This window comes from Sylvia atricapilla, chromosome 20 (assembly GCF_009819655.1).
Source record: "Sylvia atricapilla isolate bSylAtr1 chromosome 20, bSylAtr1.pri, whole genome shotgun sequence".
Taxonomy (NCBI): Eukaryota; Metazoa; Chordata; class Aves; order Passeriformes; family Sylviidae; genus Sylvia; species Sylvia atricapilla.
Window position 1 is genome coordinate 6,664,133 of NC_089159.1, and position 17,984 is coordinate 6,682,116.

The 17,984-nt window shown below is 62.8% G+C and overlaps 3 protein-coding genes across 3 annotated transcripts; all 3 read right to left on the reverse strand.

Moving 5' to 3' along the window:
• Nucleotides 1–110: 110 nt before the first annotated feature.
• Nucleotides 111–3,974, reverse strand: PIGS (phosphatidylinositol glycan anchor biosynthesis class S). Its single transcript, XM_066333338.1, has 12 exons — nucleotides 3,911–3,974; nucleotides 3,671–3,810; nucleotides 3,486–3,597; nucleotides 3,003–3,092; nucleotides 2,782–2,873; nucleotides 2,455–2,653; nucleotides 2,047–2,189; nucleotides 1,840–1,954; nucleotides 1,532–1,677; nucleotides 1,321–1,421; nucleotides 790–1,000; nucleotides 111–693 (listed from the first exon to the last, which is right to left on the reverse strand). Exons 1-12 carry the CDS (start codon nucleotides 3,948–3,950, stop codon nucleotides 418–420), a joined length of 1,665 nt encoding a protein of 554 aa, XP_066189435.1. The 5' UTR covers nucleotides 3,951–3,974; the 3' UTR covers nucleotides 111–417.
• Nucleotides 3,975–4,427: 453 nt separating this feature from the next.
• ALDOC (aldolase, fructose-bisphosphate C) lies at nucleotides 4,428–8,302 on the reverse strand. Its single transcript, XM_066333339.1, has 9 exons — nucleotides 8,211–8,302; nucleotides 7,183–7,305; nucleotides 6,887–7,098; nucleotides 6,741–6,795; nucleotides 6,476–6,636; nucleotides 5,895–5,978; nucleotides 5,638–5,812; nucleotides 5,358–5,557; nucleotides 4,428–4,920 (listed from the first exon to the last, which is right to left on the reverse strand). Exons 2-9 carry the CDS (start codon nucleotides 7,292–7,294, stop codon nucleotides 4,825–4,827), a joined length of 1,095 nt encoding a protein of 364 aa, XP_066189436.1. The 5' UTR covers nucleotides 7,295–7,305; nucleotides 8,211–8,302; the 3' UTR covers nucleotides 4,428–4,824.
• Nucleotides 8,303–10,233: 1,931 nt separating this feature from the next.
• On the reverse strand, nucleotides 10,234–16,672 carry SPAG5 (sperm associated antigen 5). The gene is made up of 21 exons (XM_066333340.1): nucleotides 16,405–16,672; nucleotides 16,128–16,320; nucleotides 15,495–15,587; nucleotides 15,275–15,409; nucleotides 14,880–14,999; nucleotides 14,524–14,616; nucleotides 14,242–14,376; nucleotides 13,997–14,090; nucleotides 13,820–13,913; nucleotides 13,647–13,728; nucleotides 13,078–13,211; nucleotides 12,633–12,798; nucleotides 12,307–12,496; nucleotides 12,123–12,188; nucleotides 11,855–11,978; nucleotides 11,472–11,583; nucleotides 11,189–11,269; nucleotides 10,960–11,103; nucleotides 10,737–10,811; nucleotides 10,493–10,573; nucleotides 10,234–10,411 (listed from the first exon to the last, which is right to left on the reverse strand). Exons 1-21 carry the CDS (start codon nucleotides 16,575–16,577, stop codon nucleotides 10,304–10,306), a joined length of 2,493 nt encoding a protein of 830 aa, XP_066189437.1. The 5' UTR covers nucleotides 16,578–16,672; the 3' UTR covers nucleotides 10,234–10,303.
• Between the last annotated feature and the right edge of the window lie 1,312 nt (nucleotides 16,673–17,984).

Consider the following 17,984-nt stretch of genomic DNA (forward strand, 5'->3'; position numbering starts at 1 on the left):
TATTTTTGGCTGAATATCCGTAAGACAGAAGCAATGGAGCGGGGACAGGAAAGCTGGGCCAAGGCAGGGCAATAGGGACCCCACAGAAGGCTAAAGGAGGTTCACACAGCCCCACATCAGCCCCCCACAGAACAGGGGGTTCTTTATTTACACAGCAGCTTCTCCTGAGAACAGCACCAGGCTGAGGGTGCACAAAGGCAGCACCCTCCCACCCCTCTCTGCCTCTGTGGGTGCAGGAGGGCTCAGCACCCAAATTGAGACCCCTTCCCACCTCCCATAGCAGCCTCTTTTCCCACTCCTGCATCCTGGCCATGGCACACCCAAGCCAAGCAGCCAGGTCTGGCCCTGGGGTGCCTTTCTGGGCCATGAGTCTGTGACAACACCACCCCACAAGGTGGGGACAGCCCCAAGCCTCGCTCAGTCCATCTTGGTGGGCTCCTTCTTACGCAGCCTGGTCTCCCGGACAATCTTGGCCAGGGACAGGAGAATTGGGACTGCCATGGGCAAGAAGAGAGGGATGTAGATGGCAAATTTCTGGTCATCAGGGAAGTAGAGGAGGTGGAGGAGAGATGGGTCAAAGAAGGCCCTCTCTGAGGAGGTGACAGCCTCCTTGCTGGCCTGGAAAGCTGCGTGCAGGTGGCCCAGGGACAGCTTGGTCACAGCGCTCTGGACTGAGGCCACGGCCCGGTACACCTGTGGGAACAACACCAAGGGTCAGTCCCTGGCCAGGGAGGGCAACAGGGACACTCAGCCCCCTCTGCTCCCCAGCTCAGGGTGCCCCAGCCCTACCTCAGAGGCAACATCATCCTTGATGACGATGTTCCCGATCTTGTCCAGGAGCTGGGCCAGCGAGGTCAGGGTGGTGGACACGGTGGCAATGTTCTCCACAGTGTGGGCCCACAGCAGGTGGTCCAGCTCCCAGTCAGCCAGCCCCTCATTCCCTGGGCCTTCCAGCAGGAACTCAGGGGGCACCTCTTCCCGAGACAGCCCAAAGAGTAACCTGGGAGTAGAAGGGATGGTCTCAGCTCAACATCACAAACCTGCATTCCCATGAGCTCCCTGCTCTTCTTCCCTGTTGTGTTTAGTCCCAGTCCTGCCTAATTACCTCTTGGATGTGTGGCATGACAAGCCAAGCCTCCTACCTGAGGAGATGGGAGATGTGCCAGCAGCCCTGGCCACAGAGCAGTGATGGCCAGTAGCCAGCACCTCCAAGGCCACAAAGAGGCCACAGAGGGAGGAGTGAACAAGCTGTTTGGGTACAGCCTGTTCTGACCCCACTGATTTCCACAGAGGCCTGGGGAGGGAAGAGCAGATCCTCACCGGAGCTGGGCCAGGAAAACCTCCATCACTCGTGTCATGTCCACATCCACATGCAGAGGGAGGGAGGCTTGGGGGGAAGCAGGGGCTTCAACGTTGTAAACCTGCAGGAGAACGTGTCAGTGAGGCATAGCCAGGGCCTCAGGGCCACCATTTGGGAACGGGGAGCCACCAGCTTGTCCCAGCACTGCCACCACCCCCGTGGTTCCCATACCATGATGCCACCCCAGCGAGGGCTGTGGAAGGCGTTGGTGCTCACTGGGGCTCCATCCTTATCCTGGATGTACAGAGGGGAGTGGGAGCGCTCCGGCACATACAGCAGGAAGTTCAGCACAGGGTAGAGTGAGGCAGCACTGGAGCCTGCAGTAGGACAGAGTCACAGAGCTCTTGTGGCTGGCAGGGACAGCAAGAGCAGCCCACAGCCCAGCTCCTCCTTCACAGCCACCCCAGCAGCTCTCACATGGGCTGAGGGGAAAGGGAGCCACAGTGTCACAAGACAGATCCCACAAGCAGGGTGCTCACCCAGCCGGGCCTCCACGGGGTTGATGACGTGTGGGAGGCTGTGAGCACTCAGGAGGAAGCTGGAGGTCTCCTTGTCATAGCGTGGTGTCACCCCTAGGACAGCGTAGTACAGGATCTGCAGGCACACAAGGGACACGTTGTTGGCAGAGAAGTGCATCCCAGGGAGGTCAGGGCAGGGCTTTCCCCACCATCTCTCCCAGCTCTCACCTGTGAATCCACAGAAAAGTTGGCCACCAAGCTCAGTTTGTCCAGGACGGGCTTCACGTAGCGGTTCACAGCCCCCTCAATGTCCCAGTCCACGGTGTGGGACTTGGGGTCAGGGTTCAGCAGGCTGAAGGTGATCTCATACCCTGCAAGAACCCACAGCCTGTGAGCCTCCGAGGCCATGACAGAGCTCCCAAGAGCAGCAGGGCCTGTCCCCTCCTCCCTGGCCCACGCCAGTGTGGGGTGACACCAACAGAGCAACCTCAGCCCTAGAACAACTGCTACAGGCAAAGGGGTCTGTTAGCCCAGAAGACACCCAGGGATGCTACAAGCAGAGCAGGAAGGGGATGCTCCCCAGGAGCAGAAGGCTTTCCCGAGGTCAGGGAACAGGGCTGGGGGGCACATCCCTACCCAGGCTGGATTTCAGGTCCCGCCGTGCGTCGGGGCTGAGCCGGCCGTCGGGAACACGGTCCGAGAGGGCGGCGGCGATGGAGGTGGCCGTGAAGGACATCACCTGTGTCACCTCCCGGAGCCGGGCCTGCAGGGCAGCCAGGCTCCCCACAGCCCTCACCAGGGCGCTGCGGTGCTTCCCCACGTAGACATTGATGCCCTGGGGGTGGCACGGGGTGAGGGCTGGGAGCAGCACACAGTGCCACCTGTGACAGCCACCTGTGACACGTGCCACCTCTCAAAGGGTGAAGCACGCAGAGGCTGGCACCACAGGGTGCTGCTCCCTACCTGAGGCAGGAGAGAGGAGGTTTCAGGGACCACATACATGGTCAGAGAGCCCAAGGTGGTGTCCTGCAGTGGGTGCAGAGCAGCATCAGCCTCTGGGGAAGATGGAAGCACTGGCAGAGTTGGGAATTTCACTCCAATCCCTGTCTCAATCTGAGACCAAGTGTTCTCTGCTCAGCCAGCCTCAGGAAAAGGAGCTCCCCAGCAATTCCCTTCTCCAATACCTCGTGCAGTCGCCGCAGCCAGTGCTGCCTCCTCCTGACCCGTGGTGCTGCGATAGTGCATCTCATAGCGGGACGTGACACTGGTTCTCACTGCAGGGGTAGAAAACCTGAGTGCATCTACTGATCCCCTCACAGGAGCCTGGTGCTCACAGGGACAAGGGACAACGGCAGGGATACACACGGCACGAGGTCCTTTGGGTGCCAGTGGAGTGAACCACTATGGGATGTAGCATCACTGGTGTGGACCAGCCAGACACATCCCACTCTCTGAGGGCTCCATCACCCCCAGGCTATGGAGCTGGTCCCTTCCCTGCAGCACCCTGGGACAGTCCCCAGATTGTCCCACCCCCTGCTCCCGGCACTGCCAGCTCAGGGCAGGATGATGCTGGTGAGTGGGGCTTGGGGTCCTGGGAGCTCCGGGCTGCCGGAAGGTTCAGACCCCCAGGAAAGGACAGGGCAGGAACAGACAAGGGGGTCTCTCACAGTTCACGGAGATCTCCATCTCCTGCACGTCCCTGAAGGGCAGCGGCCTCGGCAGGTCCCCAGGCACCGACCCCGGGCTGAAGACCACGGCCATGGGCACCACCAGCTGAACCTGCACGGGGGCAGCGTCAGCTCGGGCTGCCGAGCCCCCAGACCCGCCGCCCCCGGGCCCGCCCGGCGCTCACCGGCTGCTGGGAGAGCCCATCGATGTCCCCGTAGGGCAGGGCAGCGCGGTACGTCTCGGTCGTTTTCCACCACAGCGGCAGCCCCAGCACCACGGCGATGGTCGCGAAGGACAGGGCGGCGCGCCGGCCCCGCGCCCGCTCTGCGGGGACAGCGCTCAGCACCGGCTCGGCTCCCCGGGGAGCGGGGTCGTGGAGCCGGGAGACAGCGAACCAACACCGAGCATCCAAACCCGCCAGTACCTGCCTCATCCGCCGCAATCGCCGCCGCCGCCGCCGCCATCTTCACTTCCTGGCTCAGCAGCTGAGGCCGTGCTCTCCGCCGGCCCAGCCAACCAGCGCTCACAATACATGAGGCAGCCAATGGGCGCGGCGTGCGCCGCGCGGTGGCACAGACGGGTGGGCAGCGGAACCAATCAGAGGGCGTTCTGGCAGGGAGGAGGCGGGCCTTGACCTCTACGAGTGCCGAGGAGGAACACGTGGCGGCGCCGCGGCCGGCACCGGGGCAGTGCCCGAGTACCGGGACCGGGACATGGAGAGGGGGGACAGGAACTCTCACCCGCCCTTTCGCCCTTCGGGGGATCCCACCCACCCCCTGCCAAGCCCACAAGGCCTCACGATGTGTACGGGCGGGCTGAGACCCAGCACAGCTCATTGCATAAGTGATCACAACTTATGATCGGTGATGCCCGGAGCGGGGCGGAGGGTGGAGGCCATGAGCTCCCGGGTGCCCCGCGGCGAGGAAAGAGGCGGCACAGCGCTGTCTCTACCATTTATTCGTTGTTAGGCTATTTGGTACACGGGGTGCACACGGCGAACACAACACAGGCGCCCCAAGGGCGGCAGCGACCAGGACTGCAAAGCTACGGCAGGGCAGGGGCACCCCCAGGCCTCCCCTCCTGCCCCCCACGCGGCCTGCCCTCCTCCCCTCACGGCCCGGCCGGAGCCCCCGGCCAAAGGGGCACCCGGGTGGCTCCCCCCCAGGGCCCGGCTGAGCCGGAGCCCTCATTCCATCTGCGGACATCCCGCGGGGCGCTCCCCCCTTCCCCTCCCCGCGTGGCGGCTCCCCTGGGTGGCTGGGGTGGAAGCGGGGTGTGAGCGGTGGCGGGGAGGGGGCCGGGGCGGGGGCCGGGGCCGGTGGGGTGCCCGGCCGGGGCTCAGTACGCGTGGTTGGCCACGTAGAGGGACTGCCCGGCGGCCCCCGAGTCGTCCCCGCTGCCCTCGTACTTGCCCAGCGCTGCCAGCCCGTTCACCTGCGGGGGGAAGGAAAGGTCAGTGGTCACGCCAGGGTGTCACTCAAGGTCCCCAAGTCACTGGGGACACAGCTTTCAGGGTCCCCCAGCTCATGGGGACACAGCTTTCAGGGTTCCCCAGCTCATGGGGACACAGCTTTCAGGGTCCCCCAGCTCATGGGGACACCTGGGGAGCAGAGCCCAGGGATGTGGCCCTTGGCATCCCTCATTTCCCCTATGGGAAGAGCTCTCACTGTCCCCCGCCCAGGGACGGTACTGTGTCCCTTCCATGGGGACCATAGCATCCCTCAGGGGCAGAGCCCTTAGTGTTTTCTCCCAGCCTGTGGGACATGGTCCTCAGCCACTCCTCCTCCCATCTGTGGGAGGGCACAGAGCCATCGGTGTCCCCTCCAGCCCAGCCCTTGGCACTCCCCTCCCAGGAGGGCCACCCCCATCACCTCTGCACGCTTGACAAACTCCTCGGTGGCAGCGTCGGCGTTGTCCCTCTGCCCGCGCCAGGCGCTGAGCGCCGACGCCTGCAGCGCCCGCCCGTAGGAGAAGGTCAGGGCCCATGGCCGCACCAGCGGGCACGTGTTGATGGCGTTGAGGTTGATGGAAGCCTCCTCCTCACTCTGACCCCCAGACAGGAAGGTGACACCTGTGGAGAGCGGGGTTATGGCATGGAGGGGACACAGGGTCTGTGCTCTCCTGGTCTCTGCCACATGCCAAGGGCAGTACCTGGCACGGCTGGGGGCACGGTGCGGCGCAGAGCAGTGACAGTGGCCATGGCGATCTCCTCAGGGCTGTACTTGGTGGGGCAGGAGTGCCCAGGGGTCACCATGTTGGGCTTCAGCAGGGTCCCCTCCAGGTAGACGTGGTGGTCACTCAGCGCCTTGTAGACAGCTGCCAGCACCTGGGGAGGACAGGCAGTGTGGTGTCCCATGGCATGGCACGGCACAACACGGTGCCCACCCTGCTGCCACCACATCACTCACCTTCTCCGTCACATACTGGCACCGCTTGAGATCGTGGTCACCATCAGGCAGGATCTCTGGCTCCACGATGGGCACGATGCCATTCTGCAAACAGCAGGACAGACAGATGCCATTACAGTGATGTCCCTGGGCATCCCTCAGCCCCATGGCTACGTGGGACAATGCCCAGACCTGCAGAGCGATGCTCAGCCCCGAGGCTCAATGCCCCCCTTGGCAGTGACACCCAGCCCCATGGGGGGATGCCCAAGCTGGGAGGGTCAGTTCTCAGCCCTATGGACTAATGTCCATGTTTGTGAGGTGCACGTAGCAACCCCTGGCCCCATGGATTGGCACCTGACCCTGTGGGTGATGCCCATGCCACAGGGCAGTGCCCCATGTCCACCCACGTGAGGTGTTACCCAACACAAGGGTCACGTCCAGCCGCTGGGGATGATCCTCAGGGATCATCACCACTGCACAGGCGCAGTGCTGAGCCTCACAGATCTGTGCCCACCCCCATGGGGCAATACCTGCCCACACAAGCCAATACCCATCCTACAGGTGACTGTCCACCCTGTGGGGCGATGGCAGCAGGCACATACCTGCTGGCAGATGCTGGCATAGCGGGCCAGGACGTTGGCATTCTCCATGATGGCAAGTGCAGAGGGAGTGTGCTCACTGATCTTCAGCACACAGCGCCACTTGGCAAAGTCTGCCCCGTCCTTCTTGTACTGGGCACAGCGCTCCCACAGCCCATCCAGACCTGTGGGGCAGCATGTCAGCCCCACAGCCACAAAGCCCACGACCCCAAACCCTACAGACCCAAACCCTGCAGCCCCAAACCCCCACAGCCCCTGCTACACCTACCCTGCGTGGTGGTCTCGCCATCGGTCCCAGCCAGAGGCACAACACCCTTGTCCACCTGTGGAATGAGAGGAAGGCGGCGCTGAGCCTCATCAGCACCCTCCAAGCACCCTCAGCACCCTACAAACCCACCAGGACACCCCCCACACCTTGATGCCCACAACGATGCCCTTGTCCTTGATCATCTGGACGAAGGGGGTGCCGTCATCAGCCTTCTGGTACATGGTCTCGTGAAAGAAGATGACGCCCCCGATGCATTTCTTCACCCGGCTGTCGGCGCTGAAGAGGATCTGGCGGTACAGGCGGCGGTTCTCCTCCGTGTTTTCCACCCCAATCTGGTTGAGGCGCTTGGCCATGCTCCCTGCAGGCACCCAGCACCCTCGTCAGCCTCCATCCGGCGTGGGAAAAAGGGGTGGCGGGACAGATTTACCCCCCCTAAACTGACCTACGGACTCATCGGCTGCCAGGATGCCCTTCCCCGGGGCCACGATCCTCAGCGCGATGTCCGACAGCTCCTTCTTCTGCTCGGCCGTCAGCGCGGGGTGTTGGTGCGTCATGGTGGCGGTGGCTGCGAGCGGACGGGGACTGAGTCACGCACCACCGAGGCGACACCCCGAAACCGCACGTAGCCCCTTCCCCGGAGAGCGGGGACCCCCACGGGGCTGGCAGACCGACCCCACCGGCCAGGGCACGTTGTGTAAGCCTCGTGGCAGGGATCGTGGAGGATGCCGGGCAGCTCCCAGCCATTTTGCTGCCTGCCAGCCCGCCCCCAGCCCAGCCATCTTGAGGGAGCGCAGCTCCGCGGGGACCCGCGCAGGACACGAGGGGACCGGGATGGGGGTACCCCGGGGATGGGAACACCCCGCGAGGAATGGAAACAGCCCGGGGACGGGGGGTCCCGAGGGGGCGGAAATACTCCGCGAAGAGAGAAAAGAGAAACCGCAGAGAGGCACTACCTGAGTCTGGAGTTAGCCGAGTTTTGGGGTACCCCGGAGACGGAGATACTCCGTAGTCGGGAATAACCCGCGGGGAGGTTACGCGGGCGATGACGATAACACGGGATGGGGATACCGGGTGGGGCGGAAATAGCCCGGGAATGGGGGATGGAGCGGGCCCAGGGCGGCACAACCCGCGGATGGAGGTACCCAAAGTGTGGGGTACTCCAAGGACGGCGGTACCCCGGGGCTGGCGCCGTCGCGGGGCCAGTGATGCCCCCAGGAGCCGGAGCGCTCGATCCCCCGGCCGGCACCGTAAAACTCGAGCTCCTCCAGCGCAAGACGAGTATCCTGGGTCCCCCCAAGCCCCCAGTACCCCCATGCCCGGGGGTCTCTCTACCCTGGAGCCCCCCAGCGCGGACCAACCCTCGGGATGTCACACGGAGACACCCGGGGGGCTCGGCGAGGCTGCCGGCTCCCGCCGCCGGGACCCCCCGGCTGTCCCCCCGGCTCTCCCCGACCCCCGGCTCCCCCGTACCGTGTAGGGCGGCGGCGACGAGCACGGACTGCGGGCTGCGCGCTCCGGCCCCGCGGTAAATGTGGCTGCGGTGCCGCAGAGCTACGTGACCGGCGGGGCGGCACCGGGCAGGACCGGCCCCCCGCCCCGCCCCGGCCCGCCCCCGCCACCGCCCGCGGCCCCCCCGGCCACAGCACCCCCCTCCCCGCCGGGGTCGTGCCCCTCTGCCGGCTACAACCCCCGCACTCCTGGCGACCCTAAGGTGACAATGCCAGCCTGGGGTCTCCACTGTATCACCGCTCTGCGACGTCTTGCTGGTGACGGGGACCCCTCTGTGCCCCCCCTGCCGCCGCCCAGGGACATAGCTGAGTCACCCCTCGTCATGGGAAGGCTCCCCCCATGCTACCCAGGCAGTCCAGTGTGCAATCTCCAGTTGCTGCTGGAGACCCCTGTGTCCCACCGCCCCTGGTTGGTTATGGGCAGGAACCTCTGACACCCCTCTGCAGCTGCTGGGGACCCTGCTGTATCCCCCTATTGCCACTGCCGGCTAAGGACAGTGACCCTCCCGTGCCACCACCAGGCTGTGGCCCCTTATTTCCATTGTTATGTAAAACCGGAGATGATTCCCTTCATCACCTCTGGGCCAGATACCCCCTTGTCCCACGCCCAGGCTGGGGTCACTGTAACTGTGCAGGATACTCCGTGTGGGTCACCTCTGTGCCCAGGGGCCAGCAGCACTGAGCCCCAGACCCTCCAGGGCAGGGTGGGGACATTCACAGGAGACCAACCCCCCCTCAAAAACCATCCGCAGCCAGCACAGGGACAATACCAGTGTCCCCACTGGCCTCACGGGGATGGCTGCCAGGGCCCCGCTGTGCCGAATCCCGCCGTAAAAGGAGGCTCAGCCACCCTGCGTGGCCCTAATCCAGGGAAGGGAGCACATCTCCCTGAATCCCAGAGCCGGGCTCCCCCACTGCCGGCCTCGCTCCTCGGGAGGTTGGACCCAGCGGGGTCACAGATCAGGGAGTGAGGCAGGGTCAGGGAGCAGCGAGTGCTACTTCCCCCACGAGCCACACACGCACCCAGGGCATGGAGGCACGGCCCCAAACACCTCAATTTCCTGGTAAATAAATCGGTGCCAAGCACCAGGCGTGTCACGCACCCGAGTGCTGCCCCACACCGAGCAGCAGGGCTGTGGCAAAGGGCAGGGGAAGGTGATTTCCATCCCCCTTGGGCAGGAGAAAGAGGCCATTAAAAACCAGAGCACTTGTTGGAATGCTGCTATTTTGGGCCATCGCAGGGGAGGGGAGGTGCCGCGTGGTCCCCATGGCGGTGGGGAGCATCCTTGGGGTCAGGAACACCGGGAGGGGGATCCCGCAGGAGCTGCCCCAGCAGGGAAGAAGGGAGGGGAGGGCTGGAGCTGTGCTGGGAGCCGAGGAGCCCCTATGGGAGCACCCCCCTCTCCAAGCAGCAGCGAGGACCAAGGGGGGTTGGGAGCAGGAGCTGGCTGAGCTCCCGGTGCTGGCTGAGCCAGGGGATGCTGCGTGCTGGAGCCAGGCTGGGAGGGGGAAACATGCCCGTGCAACAGGCGTGTGCCCACAGCCCTGTGCTGGGGCTGCAGGATCCAGCCTCTAGAACCATCGCTGGGAGGAGGTGAGGGATCCAGCCTCTGGAACAATTCCCACGCAACAGGCTCGTGCCTGCAGCCCCAGGATGGGGTGCAGGGTCCAGACGAGCCCCTGCAGAGCGGGGCAGGGAGGGAATCTAGGGCAGGAGGAGGAGCAGGGGAGGGAAGCTGGCTCAGCCCCGGCACTCCGGCTGCTGCCGGGGCCACAAGGTGGGAGCCTGGGGAACGCGGGCCCTTATTGAGAGCAAACAGTGGCAGGGAGGAGGGGATGTGTCCCCCGCCAAGAAGGAGAGGCCCTGGGGTGGCAGGGAGCTGTGCCCACAGCCCCGTGACAGAACAGGAGCAACCGGCACAGGCTGGACAAGTTGTCCCCACCCACAGCACCAGGAGCTTCCTGAATGCACACAGCAGGCGGGGTAAAAGCCAACACAACTTTATTCAATAAATAATTACAACATTAACAACAGGAAAGGTTTCAGGCTACAGGCTATAGCGGCTCAGCAGCTTCCTTACTGGCTGGCTTCAGGCCCATATAGCACAGCAGACTCTGGAGCTCCGGGCAGCCCACAGCCACCTCAGGGACAGCCAACAGGACCTGGGGACAGCAGCAGCAATTGTGTTTGGGTTGGTGTTGTTTCAGTCACAGGAAGGGTGAGCAATGATGAGTAAATCTCACCTCTTTTATCTTCCCCTGCGTCTCCTCGTGGGTCTTCAGCACTTTCTGGGTACGATGAAGCTTCATCTCCAGCCCTCGGACCTGTGGTGGTGGGAGATGCCGGTCAGGACTCTGCTCCAAGCTTGGGCAGGGATCTGCCTACATCAGGAGTGCTGGAACTAGGTGACCTTTATGGTCCCTTTCCAACCCAAACCCTTCAGATTCTATGACTGGAGCCAGGGCAGCCCCTTGAGGCTCCCCATACCTGCTCCAGGTACTTGTCAGTGAGCCGTGTATTTTCATTCTCTTTTTCCATGAGCAGCAGCCGCAGTTTATCCACCTGCAAAAGGAGCAAGCCGTGCTGACATCCCTGTGGGGGAAAGCTCTGGAGTGGGGGGCAGGATGTGAGGAGCAAGGTCTGAAGAGGTCTCCTTGTCCATGCTGGGCTGACAGGAGGAGCCCTCAGCCCTGCAGGTCCTCAGCCTCACCTCCCGCCGCAGCATGACCCGCTCCTGGATGTAGGCAGTGTCCACCTGGTGCTCCTTGCCCCTCATTTCCTCCCACAGCACCTTGGCCTCTGTCTCTGCACGCTGGAGCAAGCGCTTCAGCTCAGAGACTTCTGCCTTCAGCCTCTACAAGGTAAAAAGGGGATGCTGAGAGGGGTCCTGTGGCCAGCAGCCCCCCGGGGTGCTGCTCACCCATGCCCCCATCACACACCATGACTTCCCCACTCTTGTCGATGAGTTGCAACAGCTTCTCTTCCTGCTGTTTCACCACGTCCTGCAGCTCCTTCTCATTCTGACAGGGAGGAAGAAGCAGGGTCAGGCAGTGCCCAGCCCTGGCCACCCCCAGCACCCCAGAGCAGGTTTTCTCATGTTTGAGGAGGTCAGACAAGCCAGGAGCACCCATGGGGCATCACCAGATTTCTCCATGTCCTAGATCAGCGCCCGTCCCAGTTTGGCTCTGCCCTGGGGTGAGCGCTGGCCCACTTATGGCTCACCTCAAGCTTGGTCCTCAGCACCTTGTTCAGCTTGGCAATGGTGGCAGCCTGGGTATCCACCTTCTCCTGGCTCTCAGCTGTCACTGTCTCCAGGCGGAGCTGCAGGTCAGAGCTGGGAGAGGACAGTGGTGGTGAGTGGGGATTGCAGCCAAGCACAGCACCAGGTAGCAAACACCCTCCTGGCCATTCCCCCTGGGCCCATGGTGAAAGAAGACACCTGGTCCGGTCCAGCCCAGCCAGCTGGAAAAAGCCCATCTAGCCATGACAGGAGAGGTCTAATCCAAGGCTGAGGCAAGAGGCAGATCCACCAGGCTGCCTGCAGGAGAGGCCATGCCCAGTGACGCCCCTGCCCAATCCTTGACATGAGCCCACGCTGAACTCACATCTCCATCTGCAGTGCCCTGAACTCGCTCTGCTCCAATTCCTGGATGCGAGAGCTCAGTGCTGCAAGGTTGGAGACCACAGCTCTCAGCTCCTTCACGCTCTCCAGCAGAGTGTCCTCAGGATCTGCAGGCAGGAAAGAGCCTTGTGAGCAACGCAGAGGGAATATCAGTCCCAGGGCACACAGAGGAAAGTGTGCCTGCTCATCCCCCTGCACAGCAGCCCTGCAGCTTCAGAGCAGGGCCTCAGACAGGGTGACAGCCCCAATACCTATTGGCTTTGGCACGGATGCAAGTTTCTCCTTGGCAACTGCACTCCCACTTCTGGTGGTTTCATCTGGCGAGAGGAGAGGAGAGGACAGCGGCTGTGCCCAGCCCTGCACATCGCCCAGCACAGGAGGGAGCAATCCCCATCCTGGGACTCCCCAAAACCCAGAGAGGGGGTGCCAGCTCACCTTTCCCTGCCACGGCTTTCAGGACGCTGCCCACGAAGGAGCTGCTGGCGTGGTGTGGGGTTCGGCACGCCGGGGTGCGCAAGGCCGGGGTGCGGCACGCTGGGGTCCAGGCACGGCGTGGGGTCTGCCAGCCCGGGGTCCGGGGTCCTGGGGTCCAGGCTTTGCTTCTCGACGGAGCATCATCATCATCCTTCAGAGGGGAAGGAGAGGACAGCACCAGAGTGCAGCTTGTGACTGCCCCAGCAAGTACAGGATCTCAAAGCTATGCCATGTAGAACCCGCCCTGGGCCATCCTGTTGTCCTTGTCCCCAGCATAGGGCTCCTACCTGCTCTTCCAGAGCAGCCTTAAGGCAGTCAGCGAGCTCCTGCAACCGCATCTTGCTCTCCATAATGTCCGTGGAGCACCAAGAAACTTTGTTCCTCTTTGTCTGCAAGCTGAGGAGCTCAGCCTTGGTGCTGTCCAGCTCCTTGCTGAGGGCAGCCTGCTCTTTTCTGTGGGATGGCATCAGCCTCAGCAGAAGCAGCATTTCCCTTCCTTGGTGTGGGATGGGGACATGCCTGCCTCTCACCGTGAACAAACAATGGTGCAAATCCCACAGGTTTAGGCAGCTTCCCTTAAGATGGGATCTGCTGTCCTCTCCCACCCACCTGGACCACCACACTTGGCTGGAGCAGCAGTGACCATGGTCAAAATGCCCCCTCTGACAGCCCAGAAAGGGCCTGATTTCCCAAAAACAAGGGTTTGAGTGCAGCTAGTGAGTGGGGCAGTACCGCAGGTGTTGGTGGGACTCCATCAGCTCCTCGTGCTGCAGGACACGCTCCTGCAGCGTGGCCAGTGTGGAGTTCAGTCTGGCCTCCACCTCCAGCAGCTGAGTGCGGCACATTTGGTTCTCCTGATCCAGGAACTGCAAGAGGGTGAGGGGACACAGCCCTGAGCAGCCAAGCAGAGACCGGAGGGGGCTCATTGGGACCTCCAGCACAGACCCTCCCATGCCCTCAGGCTGCTGTTTCTAATCAGGGGCAGCTTTATCCCAGCAGCCCAAACCCTACAAACCAGTTTACTGGGGACATATAGGACAAGGCTAGGGGACAGCTCTGTGCCTGCAGGGGAAAACTATCTCCAAGAAAATTATCTCTAAGTGCTGCCCAGCCCCCTCCCTGGGAATCCCTGCCGGGCAGGATGAAAAGCTGCGGCTACGTGCGGGATGTCAACCCGCCCTCACAAGCTCATCCCCCTCTGTAGGAGGGCTAATCCCGGTCCTGGCCATCTGCCAGCCTTCCCGGAGGGGCCCTGATGGGGGCAGCTCGTGACGGCGTGGCCAAGGTCAGGCAGCTCCTACCTCCCGGCACTCGGTGGCCTCCCGCAGCTCCTGGCACAGCTCCTTGCACTCCTGCTGCAGGGAGTTCCTCTCCTTCGCCAGCCTGAGGGGATGGGATGGGATGGGATCAGGGGGTGCTGTGCTTTGGGGGCCAGAGGTGGGATGGGGCTCAGGACATCAGGGCTCAAACCCACTGGGCCATCTCCTCCTGCTGCTTCTCGTTCTCCTGCTGCAGTGCATCCCGCTCCTGCTCCACGCTGGCCAGATTTGTCATCACAGAGTTCAGGTCTGCCAGGGACAGAGTTGTCAGCCAGAGGGGACAGGGGCAGTGGGGATGGGGCAGCTCCAGCCCCCTCATCACCCACCCCTACCTTTGCCCAGGTGTGAGTTGGCCACTGTCAGCTGCTCCAGCTGAGCCCCTGCGTCCTGCAGGGTCACCAAGGTCTTCTCCAGCTGGTGGGATGCCTGTGGAGACATGGTGCTTGCTTTGGGGTGCTCTTCCCCATGGGATGTTCTCACACCAAGGGGTGCCCCAAATCACCCCATCCATGCCTCAGACACCTCACAGGACTGAGAGGAGGCAGTACCTTGTAGGTACCCTGTAGGTACCCTGTACCTTCTCCTTGGCTTGAAGAGCTTCCTCTGCTTGTTCCCGTGTGGCAGCCAGCTCCTCCAGGCAGCTCCTCAGCTTGCCGGGCACACGCTCCAACAGGGCATGGGACTGGGACACCAGGGCCCTCGTCTGCTCCCTCTGGGAAGGGACACAGCACCAGGCAGAGCTCAGCAGGGCACTGCCATGGCACTGGTGGCACTGTCCTGCTGTGGACCAGGACAGGTCAAGGCACCCAGAGCACTGGCAGGGCAGCAAAGGGCTGAGCCCCCACGGGACACTCCTCACCTCCTCATCCAGGGCTCTCCTTTCCTTCTCCAGATTTTCAAAGGTGATATCTAAGAATTCCCGGAAAGACTGAGTCTTGGCAGACAGGGATGCCTGTAGGGTAGGAGGGATGAATCAGCACTGCCGTGGTGGAAAAAGCCACACTTAATGGCCACGAAGGGAGGCAAGAACCAGTCCTGAGGCCAAATTTTCAGAAACTCCCCAGCAGCAGCAGCACCAGGAAAACTCTGGTGCACCCCAAGCCCACCGCAGAGCATCACCCAAGCTCAGGAGATGGCAATGCCCTTCCAGCCCCTGATGCAGTGTGGGGTGGCTGGAGGTAGCCCCAAAGCTTTGCCCAGCCCTACACTCAGTACCTGCAGGTTGATGGCATGGGCCAGCAGTGTGCTCAGCTCTTGCTGGGAGGCCAGGCTCTGGTCACGGGCACTGATCTGGGCACTGGCATGGGCACAGAAAGCCTCCAGGAAGAGATATCCCTGCAGAGGAGAGGATGCTGCTCCAGCCACGCTGTCATACAAGGGGAAACTCCCAGGAGCCATCCCTGCATCAGGACTCCTGCTCCCAGGGGGGCACAGCCCGTGCCAAAAAACCATCCAGAGAGCTCCATCACACAGCACTTCTTGCCTTCCACATTGAGATTTTCTTCCCCTGGGTTGCCAGGGAGATCCTCATCCCCAGAGATGCAGGATGCCCCACCAAAGGCACGAGGACAGCTGAGACTGCCTCCAACCCACAACAGCTGCCCCCTTACCTGATCCTTGGCTTGTAGGGCTTCATCCACTTGCTGCCTGATGGCATCCCGCTCTTCCAGGCAGCTCTGCACCTTGCTGGGAACACTCTCAAGAACAGACTGGCACTGGGACACCAGGGTCCTCTCCTGCTCCTGCTGTGGGAGGCACCAGGCCCAGCTGCTGTGTGTGCCAACAGGTCTCCCAAAACTCAGGGGAAAGGGGAAGCAGAGGGACGCTCACCTTCTGTGCAAGGGCTCCCTGCTCATCCTGCAAGCTCCGAAAAGCAGCATCCACGAGGCCCTGGAACAGGAGGCTCTGGCTGCTCCAGGTGCTCTGGGGAAGGGACAAGGACACTGGTGTTATGGCAGCAGGCACAGGCAGCACCATGTGCCCTGAATGGCTGAGATTTGGCACACTTATCACCAGTGACAGCCACCAGGCACCCAGCTCCAGCTGCAGATCCCACTCCACTCCCCACTGCCACTGCCCAGCCTCTCTTTTCCTCCACAGCTTGAGGCAGAGCCACCAGTAGATCTCCTCCCAAAGGCATCCACCAGAGCAGAGGGTGCTTCACACCAGCCCCACTCCACTGTGGGGCCAGCGAGATCTGGTCAGCCATGACAACTCCCCTCCTTCCCCCCACGTGCACCAGGGATGTTTCCCCTCACGAGGGTTCCAATCCAGCAGACTCAGCGGGTTGATCCGGGCGTGATCATGCAGCACCGGGCGCGTGATGCCGTGATGCAGCAGCCGCACTTTACTTCCACTCCACCAACCCAGACGGGGTCACCGTCTTGCCAGCGGCACAAGGACACTGTCACAGCACCGAGGCTGTGGGGGACAGAGTGGCATTGCCTCGGAGAGGACTCTTACCCCTTCAGGGTGGGTGGTGTCCGTCTGTGTGAGTGCGTCCCTCTGCTTGGCCGGCCCCACGCCAGGCTGCGGCCGCTGGCTCTTCTGCCAGTCACGCAGCTGCAGTGAGAGGGCTTCGATGATGATGAGGGTGCTCTCCAGCCTCCCCTCCAGCTCTGCCCGCGGCAGGGTCTTCAGATGCTCCCGGGGACAACTGAGGACAAAGAGAGGGGCTTAGGGCAAGCACAGCCCCCAGGTGCCACAGCCCCATCCAAAGGGGGCATGTCCTCATACGTACTGCCAGAGCAGGGAGTCTGTTTCCGCAGCGCTGTCCTTGGCACAGGGCAGGCTTCCCCTGGATGTGTTCATGCTCCTCTCCCACGCATCCTGAGGTGTCATGAAGGTGCCAGTGGCCATGGAGAGCACTGGGGTCATGCTGGTGCCCGTGGCCATAGTGGGCACTGGGGTCATTCTGGTTCCAATGGCTGTGGTGGGCACAGGAGTTGTGCTGGTGCCAGCCGCTGCAGTGGGCACAGGAGTTGTGCTGGTGCCAGCCGCTGCAGTGGGCACAGGGGTTGTGCTGGTGCCAGCCGCTGCAGTGGGCACAGGGGTTGTGCTGGTGCCAGCCGCTGCAGTGGGCACAGGGGTTGTGCTGGTGCCAGCCGCTGCAGTGGGCACAGGGGTTGTGCTGGTGCCAGCAGCCGCAGTGGGCACAGTTGTGCTGGTGACCGCAGCCGCAGTGGGCACTGGGGTTGTGCTGGTGACCGCAGCCGCAGTGGGCACAGGGGTTGTGCTGGTGCCAGCAGCTGCAGTGGGCACTGGGGTGACACTGCTGCTGGCATCCTGCTGTGGCTTGCGGAGGGGCAGGCTGTGCCGAAGGGATTCCACCAGGAAAGAGGTGTTGAGGGTCTTCTCCAGCCACACCAGTGGCAAGGTCCAAGACACACCACCCAGGGTTGATTCAGGAGAGGTGACAGGGATGACAGTGGCTTCTGGCCCAGTGGGCTCCAACCCACTCGTCTCAATGGGAGGGAGGTCAGGTGGGCTCTGTTCTGGGGGGACAGGGGCAGGGAACTGGGCTCCCACAGGGGTGCCTTGGCAAGGCAGAGGATCAGCACTCCCATTTGCAGATGAGGGCTCAGAGGCCCCAAAGCTGCAGGAAAAGTCTGGAGGTGCTGCTCGCCACCCCTGGAAAGGAGCTTTCTGCGGAGTGGAGCTGGTGCCAGGGGGCCCTGGGGTGCAGGAGGCTGTGCTGGCATTGCCAGGGGACCCAGAGCTGCAGGGAGGTAGAGCAGAGCTGCCTGGAGAGGTTGGGTTGCAAGACACTGAGCTAATAACATTGGGGAGCCGTGGGGTGGTGTTGCCAGGGGACTCCAAGGTCACTGGGATGGAGCTGCACAGGGAGACTGGCACAGTGTTGCCAGGGCACTCTGGGGTGCTGGATTCTAGGAAGGAGCTGCAAAGGGGGACTGGAATGATCCTGGAGGGCTCTGGGGAGCTGGACACCTGTATGGAGCTGCACAGGGGGACTGGAATGATGCTGCTGGAGGGCTCTGGGGTGCTGGACACTGGGATGGAGCTGCACAGGGGGACTGGAACGATGCTGGAAGGCTCTGGGGTGCTGGGCACCGGGATGGAGCTGCACACAGATGCTGGCACAGTGCTGCTGGAGGGCTCTGGGGCGCTGGGCACCGGGATGGAGCTGCACACAGAGGTTGGCATGGTGTTGTCAGGGGGCTCCTGGGTGCTGGGCACTGAGATGGAGCTGCACACAGAGGCTGGCATGGTGCTGCTGAGGGGCTCTGAGATGCTGGACACTGGGCTGGAGCTGCACACAGAGGCTGGCACAGTGCTGCTGGAGGGCTCTGGAATGCTGGG

Bases quoted from the DNA above. Each gene is read 5' to 3' on its own strand.
- ALDOC (XM_066333339.1), bottom strand. From the start codon at position 7,294: ATGACGCACCAACACCCCGCGCTGACGGCCGAGCAGAAGAAGGAGCTG. The intron at 5,979-6,475 runs GTATGTGCCTGC...TGCTGTTTGCAG, and splicing joins ATGCCAGCATCTGCCAGCAG to AATGGCATCGTGCCCATCGT. The intron at 5,558-5,637 runs GTACTGCCCTTG...CGCTCTCCACAG, and splicing joins CGTGCCCCCAGCCGTGCCAG to GTGTCACCTTCCTGTCTGGG.
- SPAG5 (XM_066333340.1), bottom strand. From the start codon at position 16,577: ATGACCCCAGTGCCCACTATGGCCACGGGCACCAGCATGACCCCAGTG. The intron at 15,410-15,494 runs GTGAGCGTCCCT...TGCCTCCCACAG, and splicing joins AGGGAGCCCTTGCACAGAAG to CAGGAGCAGGAGAGGACCCT. The intron at 13,212-13,646 runs GTAGGAGCTGCC...ACCCTCTTGCAG, and splicing joins AGGCCACCGAGTGCCGGGAG to TTCCTGGATCAGGAGAACCA.
- PIGS (XM_066333338.1), bottom strand. From the start codon at position 3,950: ATGGCGGCGGCGGCGGCGGCGATTGCGGCGGATGAGGCAG. The intron at 1,678-1,839 runs GTGAGCACCCTG...GTCCTACTGCAG, and splicing joins CCCCGTGGAGGCCCGGCTGG to GCTCCAGTGCTGCCTCACTC. The intron at 1,422-1,531 runs GTATGGGAACCA...GTTCTCCTGCAG, and splicing joins CTCGCTGGGGTGGCATCATG to GTTTACAACGTTGAAGCCCC.